A 12,371-nucleotide genomic window follows, 5' to 3' on the forward strand; every position below is an offset into this window, starting at 1 on the left:
TGTTGGCAAGGGTGTGGAGAAAAGGGAACCCTCCTGCACTGTTGGTGGGAATGTAAGTTGGTGCAGCCACTGTGGAGAACAGTATGGAGGTTTCACAAAAAATTAAAAATAGAACTACCATATGAGCCAGCAATTCCACTCCTGGGTATATATTCAAAAAAAGAAAAAACACTAATTCAAAAAGATACATGTACCCCAATGTTCATAGCAGCATTATTTACAATTGCTAAGATATGGAAGCAGCCTCAATGTCCTTCAACAGATGAATGGATAAAGAAGATGTGGTATGTATGTATGTGTGTATATACATACACACACACACACACACACACACACACACACACACACACACGTACACACAATGGAATACTATTCAGCCATAAAAAAGAACAAAAATTTTCTATTTGAAACAACATGGATGGACTTGGAGGGCATTATGCCAAGTGAAATAAGTCAGAGAATGGCAAATACCGTATGATGTCACTTATTTGTTGAATCTAAAAAATACAACAAACAAGTGAATATAACAAAAAAAGAAGCAGACTCATAGGTACAGAGAACAAACTAGTGGCTACCAGCAGGGAGCGGGAGAGGCAATACAGAGGTGGGGGAGTGAGAGGTACAAACCACTGGCTATGAGACAGGCTACAAGGATGGATTGCACAACACGAGGAATATAGCCAATATTTTGTAATAACTGTAAATGGACTGTAACCTTTAAAAATTGTATCAAAAGAGAAAAAAACAAAAAAAGTAACTATACTCAGCTGGTCTCTAGATAAGATTACTTTTTTCTCTGTCAACACTTTCATCACAGTATTCCAAATTAGCTCTCTTTCCCTTTTATAGCCTGGACCACCCTGAGATCCAAAAGCAAGATTACTTTAAAGTAGGTTCAAAGTTAAACATTTTGGAGAAGTTTCTTGACCAGCATAGTCAGTTACTAATTCCCCATTTACTACATATTCACTTAAAAATTATTAGCTATAAATAAGTCAAAAATACAATGAAAAGGAACAAAAGCCCCTATACTTGTAATGTTTCACAGCTCCAATGGGAGGCTGCCTCAGGAACATCAGAGTGGACGAACCCCAACGTGTAAGGCTCTTCCCTGGTCCTCCCCAGGCAGGACACGAAGACTAAGCAGGAAGACCACGGAACGGCCATGACTTTGTTTAACCTTTGCAACAGCCAGACGAGACAGGCATCGGCTGCCCTAAAATACAGATGAGGACACTAAGAACCAGAGAAGTGATGGGACTCATCTGACCAGGAATGGAAGCAGGGCCCCTGACTAAACCCCTGAGGACTCAAGTACCCCGCGCCCACACAGTGCCCGGGAGATGCCGGGAACCACTGCTGGTTAACCGGGCCCTTCTCAGAATAAAAACAGTGCAGATGATAATGCCAGATGCCCCGTTACTACGTTAACGGACACCTGTGAAAAACGGTATGATATAAGGCCCAATACATACAATTACAGGAGAAGGTGAGTAATATCAAAACTGGCAAAATCACACAGATACTTTCTTTATATGCAGGGAAAAGTGGAGAAAAGTCTACTCTTAAAGTAAGCAGAAGTCACTGCCAGGTTAACTGGTGTGTATTACAAGATACAGAGAAAGACAGACTAAAATGGGGGGACCTAGGAAAGACTGTGCACAGATGACCTTGAGCTGCTTCTCACCAGGCAACGCAATGAGAGAAGACTCATCACTGTCGAGACCCATTCATTATGCGGACTGGATCATTACAGCAAGAAACAACTCCTTAAGCAATAATTCAAGAAACCCAGATTGAAACTATGATTTTAAAAAATGTGACCTGTGAAATAGGCAAAGAGTTTTAGAAGTGACAGCTCTGGGGAATTTTAGGGAAACTTACTTATTGGCAAGGGGAATGCAACCTTCCTGAAGAACAGCTTGGCAAGGAATAAAACTCTGACAAGCAATTCTGCGTTTAGCAACTCACCTAAAATTCTTGTTTTTAAAGAAATCATCTGAAAGGAAGAAAGCTAAGAAGAACGCTCTTTCAAGTCAATGCTTAAGTCTGTAACTATGTTTTGATTCTCTCCAGTAACCTCGTTTCTAATCCAATCTAATTTAGAAAATCAATGTCACCTGTTTCCTAGTGACACTGTTTACACAGATGTTACCCAGCCCAGAGTAAAAATTAAATTGTTTACCTTAATTTCTGAATGGAAACTACACACTTATCAGAAACATCGCCAAAGGACTGAGCTGAGACGCCCTGCAAGTCAGGGATCATTGCTCGCCGAGCGCCACTGTGTCTCAGACACCAGCTACATTAAGGCTACATTACTGGCTCTCAAGGAGATAACAGAGAGGAAACTAAGTAACTGTGACACACACGCCGCTCTGGCCCCAGGAAAGAGGGCTGTCTATGGAACGGGACAGCGGTGCGAGCTCCATCTCGGCTTTCTGACTCCTTTCACTGGAATACCTTAGAAGGTTCTTGCTCCTTTCCCTGACTCTTCTGAAGGCCCCTTTTCTATAAACAACTTTTATTAAACTGGAGTGGATACAATGTTTATAACACCCACTTCCCCTCCTTTTCTGGGCTAATATTCTGAGATTTGTCACATCCTTGTTTTTCCTTAATTTTCCACGTTTGTTTCCTCAGACGTGTTAGATTTCTCAGTTTTTTCCTTAGTTTCCCCTCCCCACTTTTAACCTGAGACCCAACCCTGTAAGTGGCGTGAAGCTGTGATTCACTCATCTTTGCTGACGATGCTCTACTGCGTGATGGTTCCACAGCCTAATATCTATTCTTCTGTTGATCGATATTTGAGGTGTTAGGTTTGTGAATCTACAGACAGTGCTGTTATGAATATTCTTGTACATGTCTCCTGCTGTACGTGCGAAAACTCCTTCATGACATTATTAAAAGTTAAGCGTGTGCAGTGGGTCATTCATGGAGAATACACCTCTTTATCAGATAACGCCAAATTGCTTTACTAAGTGGTTGTACCAATTTACACACTTAGTAGCGGTGTGTAAATAGTCTTCTTGTTCAACACATTCACCTACACTTGATATTGTCAGACTTCATAATATCAAGATGACATTAAAAATTCCTACAAATCAACAGGATTACAGACGATCCAACAGAAAAATATTTTGCACAAAGATTTGAACAAGGTGAAAGGGATACACATTTCACAAGCATGTGTCCTGTGACTTCAACAGCCATACAACTTGATTTTTCTAGAATGATTCCACTTTACACCCATAGCTGAAGTAAAATTAAGCACCTCCTTTCACTCTCAAGAGTCCTGGTTGAGACAAAAATGGTCCCACTACTTATGTATCACGGAGGAACTCCTGCACATGGGCACCAAAAGCTATGACCGTGACCGTCACAAACAGAAAATAGAAACAAAATGCCGCCCCCTTTTCAAAGCCCCCAAAATAAAAAATCTGGAAACAACCACTGCCCATAGGCACCATCATAAATAAACAGCAGTGTATTCAAAAATGGAATACTAAACAGCAGTGAAAACGAATGAGCCATCCTATAGTGAATGCAACAATGTTTGAATCTCACACATCTAATTCTGCACCCAGAACCGGTAGAAAAATAAACAGTATGATTTTCCATATAAAGTTCAAAACATGAAAATGAAACAATATACTATTTTAGGAATACAAACACAAAAACAAGGTGATAACAACACCCAATTCGGTTGGGGAGGAGCTTGGAAGTGACAGCAAGGGGAGGTGTGATGGGGGAGGGACACATGAGAGTCTAAGCCGCTGGCAGCACCAGTGACAGAAGACGGCGTCGGGTCTGCACTTGAACTTTGTGTTTTCCATATATGTTACATGCAGTCTTTACATTTCATAATCTAAAAATGGAAAAGCATATGAATCTGTCCTTGATTTGCATGTGATATAAATCTTTGCTTCTCCTACTATTGATTTAATGAATTTCATGAAATCATAGACATGGTTTTAAGCCTATGTCAGCACCAAAATGCTAGCAAAGAAATCGGATTTTCTCTTTGTCCAGTTGAGTTCTTTGCACAATGAGCTTAATTAATGCCTTAAAATATTTTTCAAGTACTAACTTTAAGTGATTTAAATTCACTAAGAATAATGAAAACTACTGCTGTTCAGGCTCCCTTTCTGGACGTAAGACTCTGCAATTACAAATCTTTTACCAGATTGCAATAATGTAAACTGTATTTCCATGAAAGAACTATGCCATGAGGTAGGAATCTAATTAGCACATATTTATAAAAGCCCCACGTAAAGAACACCCACCACAGATCAAGCATTTTACATGAGTTATCATATTTAATCCTTAGGATCAACTCACAAAGTATTAGCTCCATCATACAGCAGAGAAAGTCGAGTGATTTGCCCAAAGCCACAGTACCAATACTTGATGCTGACAGGATTCCAAGTTTTTCTGCCTCTGCTCTCCTTGTAAGGCTCCTAGACAGGTCGTGACCGAGAGCCGCAGGCGGAGGCACAAAGCGCTCTGAGTAACTGCTTGAGTCTTAGCTTCACTGATAAATAAGGTGACCTTTGAAAATGGCTTAATCCTTTAGCCTCGGCTTCCTCAACTGTAAACTGGGATAATGAAGATTAAATAGCAACGGATGCACAGGAACTTTTTAAACTGTGATGAGCTGCACTTAAACACAGTAATTATAAGTTTAATGACGAAGCAGAGTGGTAACACAGTCTTGGAACGGTGAAGATCCTGTCTGAAATCACTGGATGTGCGGACTGGTAAATTTTATCCTATTCGAAGTCCTCAATCCCTTCTCCCAGCCCATCACACAGGGGCCCTAACTCGCTGTATGCCACCCAGTACAACCTTCTGAATTGACGAAAAGAAACAAGAAGTATTTAAATACAGTGTTTTCCAGTAGCTATAAAGAGATATGGCAGGTCCAAGGAAATGTTTCATTGGGGTCAAACTCTTTTGTGGATGAGGGTGAGGGAAACAGGCATATTTTAAAGCACATCTTTGAGCCTTATGCTCTTTTACAATAAAAGTGTTTTCAAATCTTCCCAGTATATGCACTCTTATCAGTCAGCTCTGTCCTGGATGCTGTCCTGGAAGGAATCAGCCAACATTTACAAGACTTACATGCTTTTACACAAACCACCGCATTTTGCCCGCACAATACTGAGTCTGGTCGGGCGAGTCACTGTCAAAGTCCGCCTGCCGGAGAGTAAACCAGGACTAAGAAGTCACTGTGGGCCACGGCTGGGACCTGGGCCGCAGACCCCTCCCCAGCTTTCGGTGCCAAGCGTTGGGGGCTGCTCCGGGGGTGTGCAGCCAACGGCCGCCCCCGGAAGGGAAGGCCCGCGCTGCGGACCCGGCAGGACCAGCCTGGGCTTGGCGGGAGGAGGGACAGAGACGAGACCCCGGGGAGGAAACACCCTCGGAGAGGAGAGACCCCCGGGGAGGAGACCCCCGGGGAGGAAACCCCGGGGAAAAGAACTCCCGGGAAGAGAACCCTGGGGAGGAGACACGCCCGGAGAGGAGAGACCAGGGGAGAAGAACCTCGGGGAGGACACCCCGGGGAGGAGACCCGGAGAGAAGACCCCCGGGGGACTGTGTCTGAGGGCCGGCGGGGCTGCGGTTAGGGACAGCACGACCCCCTCCCTACAGCCCGGGCCCTGTCCTCACCTGCCACCGGCCCCCTGGGGTTGGAGAAAGGGTCACCTACAGCCGTAACCCAGGGTGCAAGGAGAAGGGTAGAGGAAGCCGGGAAGGAGGGACTGGAATCGGCGCCTCCTGCGGCTTCTGCGCCTGCGCGCGCCTGCTCCCGCGCATGCCCAGTGCAGGAGCCAAGCGCCCGGAGCGTTTCCGGTTCAGGCATTGGTGGGCGGGGTGTGGGCCCCAAGGTGGGAATCGGGGGCGGGGCATGCGTGGGGGGAGTTCAGCCCTTCCCTGGGACTGGGGAGGGAAATCGTTGTGACCCTCAGAGGCGACAAGCAAACCTGTGGCAGAGGGGCAGCTGGAAGGGAGATGGTTAAGCTCTTTATTTTCCTGGCCAAATCACCCTAGAAACATTTATTTTCAGGGATTTGTCTTTGTGCCTATATGTATTTTCAACTTTTCCTGCCATGCATCTGTACTACTGTGTAACCACATTAACGATAAAAATGGTAATAAGAATACGAATAATAGCTGGGTGGATTTAATCCAGCAGTATGAAGATCCTACATTCCTTAGCGCCGCAACTTAATCTTAGGCAAACGGTGCCGGTGAATAGGATGCCCACGTCTGTGCCTCTGCTTCCTTGATTTCTGGTGTAACCACCCAGATCTCTTCGTTCATCCAAGGATTCCTATCCAGCTTAAGTACCAGGCACAGCGCTAGGCGCTGGAGCACAACTAAGCCAAACCAGACCCAGCCAATTCTTTATTCTTATTTTTTAATGATTTAAAATATTTTACTTTTGACAAATAAAAATCGTATATATTTAAGGGGTACAACATGATGTTTTGATATCTAACCTAAGTGTCCATCATCGGATGAATGGATAAAGAAGATGTGGCACATAAAAAGAAACGAAATTGAGTTATTTGTAGTGAGGTGGATGGACCTAGAGTCTGTCATACAGAGTGAACTCAAAAAGAGAAAGACAAATACTGTATGCTAAAACATATATATGGAATCTAAGAAAAAAAAATGTCATGAACCTAGGGATAAGACAGGAATAAAGACACAAATCTACTAGAGAATGGACTTGGCGAGGGGGAAGGGTAAGCTGTGACAAAGTGAGAGAGTGGCATGGACATATATACACCACCAAACATAAAATAGATAGCTAGTGGGAAGCAGCTGCATAGCACAGGGAGATCAGCTCGGTGCTTTGTGACTACCTAGAGTGGGGGGGATAGGGAGGGGGGGAGGGAGGGAGATGCAAGAGGGAAGAGATATGGGAACATATGTATATGTATAACTGATTCCCTTTGTTATAAAGCAGAAACTAACACACCGTTGTAAAGCAATTATACTCCAATAAAGATGTAAAAAATATTTTATTTTTGACATAAAAATCGTATATATTTAAGGTGTACAACGTGATGTTTTGATATATCTATACATTGTGAGATGATGACCACAATGGAACTAATGAACTTATTCATCACCTCACTTATTTCCCATTTTCTGTGTTTGTGGTGAAAACACTTGAAATCTACTCTCCACAAATTTCAATTATAGTATATTTTTTTAAATTGGAGTATAATTGCTTTACAATGCTGTTAGTTTCTGCTGTACAACGAAGTGAGTCAGCTGTATGTATACATATATCCCCTCCCTCTTGGACCTCCCACCATCCCACCCATCTAGGTCATCACAGAGCACCGGGCTGAGCTTCCTGTGCCTTATAGTATGTTCCCACTAGCTATCAAGTATAGGATACATTATTATTAACTATCTCTCCAGAACTTATTCATCTTATAATTGAAAGTTTGTATTTTTTGATCAATATTTCCCCTTTCTCCCACCCCTCAGCCTCTGGTAATCGCCATTCTACTCTCTGTTACAATGATTTCAACTTTCTCTTTTAGATTCCACATGTATGTGGAATCATACTGTATTTGTCTTTCTGTAACTGGCTTATTTCATTTAGCACAATGTCCTCTAGGTTCATTCATGTTGTCACAAACGACAGGACCTCCTTCATTTTAAGGTTGAATAATATTTCATTATATATATGAAAAAGCATGTTAAAAAACATTGACCAGCTTAAACTGCTTATTCTCCTTAAATTGCTTAATCAAACCTTGAGTTATTTTACAGACAGCACTGCATGTGTCTCCAGGATGACCCCCAAAGAATCTTCAGTCTACAGAACTCAAATAGAAATGTCACTGGAGCCCTTTATGAGGCAAGAAATCTTTCAATAAGGAAAATCTGGCTTCCAGCAGCACCGGTAGTTTATATGGACTGATTTGAGGCTAACCAATCAGCTTTCAAGTTTGAAATTTCCCTAACCCCTTAAATTTCACCCCGAACCTTGGACTGGGGAGACTGATTTGAGACCTGTCTCCCATTTCCTTACTGGTCAACCTCACAATAAAGGTCATTCTTTTCTCAAAAGCTGGTACCATAGTCTTGTCTTCTATGGGCATGAGGCAGTGAGCCCTTGCTGAGTGTGTGCGCGCACACACACACACACACACACTCACACACACTTAGGTTGTTTCCATGTCTCAGCTACTGCAAATAATCCTGCAGTGAACATGGAGTGCAGATATCTCTTCAAGATAGGGATTTCATTTTCTTCGGATCTCAAAAGTGGGATTGTGAGATCATATGGTAGCTCTATTTTTAATTTTTTGAGGAATCTCCATACTGTTTACCATAGTCGATGTATCCTTTTACATTCTCACCAGCAGTGTACAAAGGTTCCCTTTTCTCCAATCCTGCCAACACTTAACTTTTAACTTTTTGGTGACAACCATTCTAACAGGTGTGAGGTGATAGCTCATTGTGGTTCATTTGCATTTCCCTGATGATCAGCGATATCAAACATCTTTTTATATACCTATTCCAGACCTCGTTATTTGAAACAAAGATTAAGGGAAGAGGGAAAAGTTAAATGGTCACACAGATGGAGGAGAGGTGCATGGTCCTGGAAACCTATGGGACCCAGGTTAGTGAAGGAGGTTCAGCTATGGGGATTTTGGGACTCCATGCAATGTCATTCCTGTCTGCCAAAGGCATTGCCTAATGTCAAGGCAGGCACTTTGGGAGTACTGCCTGAGCGGGGCAACCTCTCCAGCATGACAGTCCTTGGAGATCCAATGACCCCAGGATCTTCCCACCAGGCTCCCTACAGAGGCAAATGCTGCCAAACAATGCCAGTGGTTCGATGTCAGGCGTCACCCCAGCCCTGGCAGTGCGATCCCTTGGCCACCCCACACACACCGCCTGGCGCCTGCAGATATGAACTAGCCCGGTCCCTGACTTTAAGGATCCTGGTCCCGGCCTACCTAAGTCTGACAGCCTAGCCCCCCAACTTAACCCCTCTGTGCCCTCAACTGTCACTGAAATTTGCAGCGGCCCATCTGTAAAATGTAAGAATGATGCCTTAGCCGTAAGGCTGGAGCGAAGAACTTAACGACAGGGCCTACAAAGCATGCGTCCCGGCACCCAGCCGTCCAACGACAGCGTCACAGCCTCAGGGAAGCCATTCCCTCTGGGGCGATGGAGCAGGGAGGGGCCCGAGCTGCAGACCGCCGGGCGGCCGTAACTGCGAGCCGGGCCGGGCCGGCTTCGCTCCGCCCCCGCCTCCCTGCGGGAGTCCCCCAGGCCGGTCCTCCCCTCGCGGTCCCACTCTCCGGGGCCTGGGAGCTGAGAGCCCGGATGGGAGCCAAGTGGGCATGCGCACAAGCCCGGCGCTGCCGCCATTGGCCGCCGGCGAGGAACGCATTGATGACTCATCAGGAAAACACCGGAAGTGAGCCCTACGGGAGCCGGGGTGGGCCAGAAAGCGTTCCGGTTTGGCGCCGCCGGGGCTGGAGGGAATGAATGGACGCTGAGGTGGGGCGCACCCGCTCCGGGGACCGGCCTTAGGCGAGTGAGCCGCCGCAGCATGGAGGACGACGCGCCGGTGATCTACGGCCTGGAGTTCCAGGTGGGTGACAGGAGGGCCCAGCGACGTCGGTGCAGCCGAGGTCACTGGGGATTCGGGGGCCAGAGGCCCTGGTCGTCCAGGACGGGCCGGGGGCCTGCGTGACACACGGGGGGCGCAGCGGTTCTGCCCGCGACCCCCCGGCTTGGGAGCCCCCGCCGCCTCCCCTCAGCCCCGGGCGTTCCTTGTGGCCTAATTCTCACCACTCACTTCGGTGTATTTGCTTGTGTACCTTTCCTCCAGCATTGGCGTTCCTGGAAGCAGGCACTCTATTTATTTTTTTTGGGGGGGGGGGGCGTTTAATTTTGACACAATGTTAAATCTACACTAAGAGTTGCGAAGAGACACAGAAAGTTCCTGTGTCCCCTTCACCCAGCTTCCCCTAATGCTGACGTCGGCTCCAGCACTTACGGTGTGACCTTGGGCCTCAGTTTCCTTCTCAGTAAAATGGGAAAATAAGCATCTCCCCCTTGTGGCTGTTATGAAATTATATGAGTTAATACATTTAATTCAAGCACTTAGAACACTGCCTGGCATATAATAAGCATTCAGTAAACGTTGTTCTGATTATTATAATGAGACAAAATTCTTAACAGATAAATTCCACACAGGGCAGTATTTCAGTGTCTTATGAGTCATGAACTGTTACAGGGCTTGACAGCTGGCTCTATCACACAGACTGGTGCCTTAACGACCAGTTATTGAGAACTTAACTGTGTGTCAGGCACTCTGGTTAACACCGTACATATATTTTTTTTAATTCTCACAGCAGTCGTATTGGTAGATGCTATTTTTCCTGTGGTCTATGGCTGCTTAGCTAAGGATTCTAGCCTAGGTAGGCTTTAAACCCAAACTGACTTCAAAGCTCCTTAACCACAAAGTTAAACTGCTTTCTCCTTAACAAGGTACACATGTGGGTACATCCAGGTGGTGCATCCAGAGGGTGCCCAGGGGGGGAGAGAAGTTTCTCTGACCTGTGCTACCTAAAGTGTGCATCTTCTTCCAATGCTACTTAATAACTTTTTGATCTCCTCAAGTAATCTCCTAAGTAACCCGGAGGTTTTGATCTTCACTGTTGGATCTTTGAGGTAACTGAAATGTTGTTTCCTGGGATTTTGACAAATCAACGGAGTAGATCCTTGCCTTGGGCATCAAGCATTTTATCTGAATCTCTTTATCTTTTTTTTTTTAATTTCTTTTTTATGTTAAAAGAAGTAGCTGATTTTTGCACTTGTTTACTTTACACAGCTCTGTGGGCCATGGCTTTCTTGAATTTGCAGAAACCATTACTACAGTAAACATAAAAGAACCGAAAGTTATAGTGGAGGTTTGGTTGTCAGTGATGTTTAAATCACTGCGGAGAACAGTTTACATAGAAGATGGGAATCTGATCGTTGACCATTGACTGAAGGTAATGAGGCTTGGAGGGTAAAATGAGGCACCACTGTGCCAATAAGAGGCAGAAGGCCGGCATAGAGGGGCTGTTAAAATGAGAACAGGCCAGGCACATCCGTGTTTCTGCAACGTGTTGACTTGTGTTCATGATTTTAGCTCTTTTTCTTTTTGTGTATTTAAAAATTTTAAAACAAGTAATTCTTACGAGTTGTTTAAGCAGTCAGTGGCTGAAAATCTGATTAAAAATCAGCCAGCCCTAAGCACTCCCTTTCCATCTTATCTGAGTTCTTGAGAACAACCACTTTCAACATTTTAAAAAGTGTTTCTTCTAGTCTTTACCTTCTTGCTTTTATCTCTCCATATAACCTGGCGACTGGATGGCATGGCACGTGAGGAGTTTTGGCTTTTTCTATGCTCTCCTGTCTTCCTTCAGACTCCCAATATAGTTAATTACAATCTTTTGCCAAATCTATACTCAGGTTTCTCGTTTTTCTAATTACATTGTTGACTGCTGATTCAAGTAGGGTTCCATGACTTGTTTAGCCAGCTCTTCAGGATTTTTGCACAGAAAAAATTTGAATTTTAAGTTGAGTACCTTACCTCATCTTTGTGTGCGTGTCCTGGATTGCCTGGTTAGTGCCATCCTTACTAGCTGTGCACCCGGTGCCGGTTTCTCCTCCCGGACTTTCCACTTCCTTGCCCTGCATCCCTTTGAGCCAAGTGCCTAAGTTCTTGTGTTTCTATTACCATAACCTAGATGGTCTAGGGTGTGCTGTTCCTATCATGCTTGCTCTGCAAGATGACGACTGGAAATCTGTTTACACTATAAAGACAAGTAATATATCAAATCTTGGGTGAGTTTTAGGACCCTTTTTCTTAAAGGGTGGAAGATTATTTTAAAGGACGTACAGTAACTGTGATCAAATAGCCAGTGGATCTGCTGCTTCCAACCCAATGCACGAAGACACTGCATTTTAACAGTGACAAATTTAAGCACAAAGCCATCTTATACTTTCATTCTATAGATTTGTTGTATCTTCAGATATTGCATACATTATTCGTTGGGGTTTCTGTCTCTGCGTCCTTCCAGCATTGGGTCTGGTTTTCAGTTCCTCCAGCTGTGTCGACTCAGGTTCAGTTGTCTGGGGTTGTCTTGCCTTCCCTCTCTAGTCTTTTCTCGCTTGTGAAGAGGTGATTGCTCCATTGAGTTCTGTAGGTGAGTGTCCGTGTGTATAATCACGGGCTCTGGCTCTTCTGTGGCAGCATCCGCCTAATGCTTGCATCTTCTGAAGCCTTTTCCCGTTGTCTCCTCCCCTCCCCCTCCCCCTCCCCCTCTCCCTCC

At 44.8% G+C, this 12,371-nt stretch overlaps 2 protein-coding genes across 4 annotated transcripts in view; one reads left to right on the top strand and one right to left on the bottom strand.

Annotated features, from left to right (window-relative positions):
* TRAPPC12 (trafficking protein particle complex subunit 12) overlaps window positions 1-5,796 on the bottom strand; it is a 65,279-nt gene extending 59,483 nt beyond the window's left edge. For both annotated transcript variants that reach the window (XM_024756921.1, XM_024756920.1), the window contains exon 1: window positions 5,671-5,796. The gene's annotated coding sequence lies outside the window, so the exon portion shown is untranslated. The remainder of the gene's footprint in view (window positions 1-5,670) is intronic.
* A 3,670-nt stretch (window positions 5,797-9,466) lies between these two features.
* The window catches only part of EIPR1 (EARP complex and GARP complex interacting protein 1), an 89,842-nt gene continuing 86,937 nt past the window's right edge, over window positions 9,467-12,371 (top strand). The window contains exon 1 of one of the 2 annotated variants that reach the window (XM_024756939.1): window positions 9,467-9,637. In XM_024756939.1, coding sequence (XP_024612707.1) covers window positions 9,596-9,637 — 42 coding nt within the window. In that variant the 5' untranslated portion in view covers window positions 9,467-9,595. The remainder of the gene's footprint in view (window positions 9,638-12,371) is intronic. The other variant, XM_024756940.1, reaches the window with a different exon arrangement.

This window comes from Neophocaena asiaeorientalis, unplaced genomic scaffold, assembly GCF_003031525.2.
Source record: "Neophocaena asiaeorientalis asiaeorientalis breed wild unplaced genomic scaffold, Neophocaena_asiaeorientalis_V1.1 scaffold703, whole genome shotgun sequence".
NCBI lineage: Eukaryota > Metazoa > Chordata > Mammalia > Artiodactyla > Phocoenidae > Neophocaena > Neophocaena asiaeorientalis.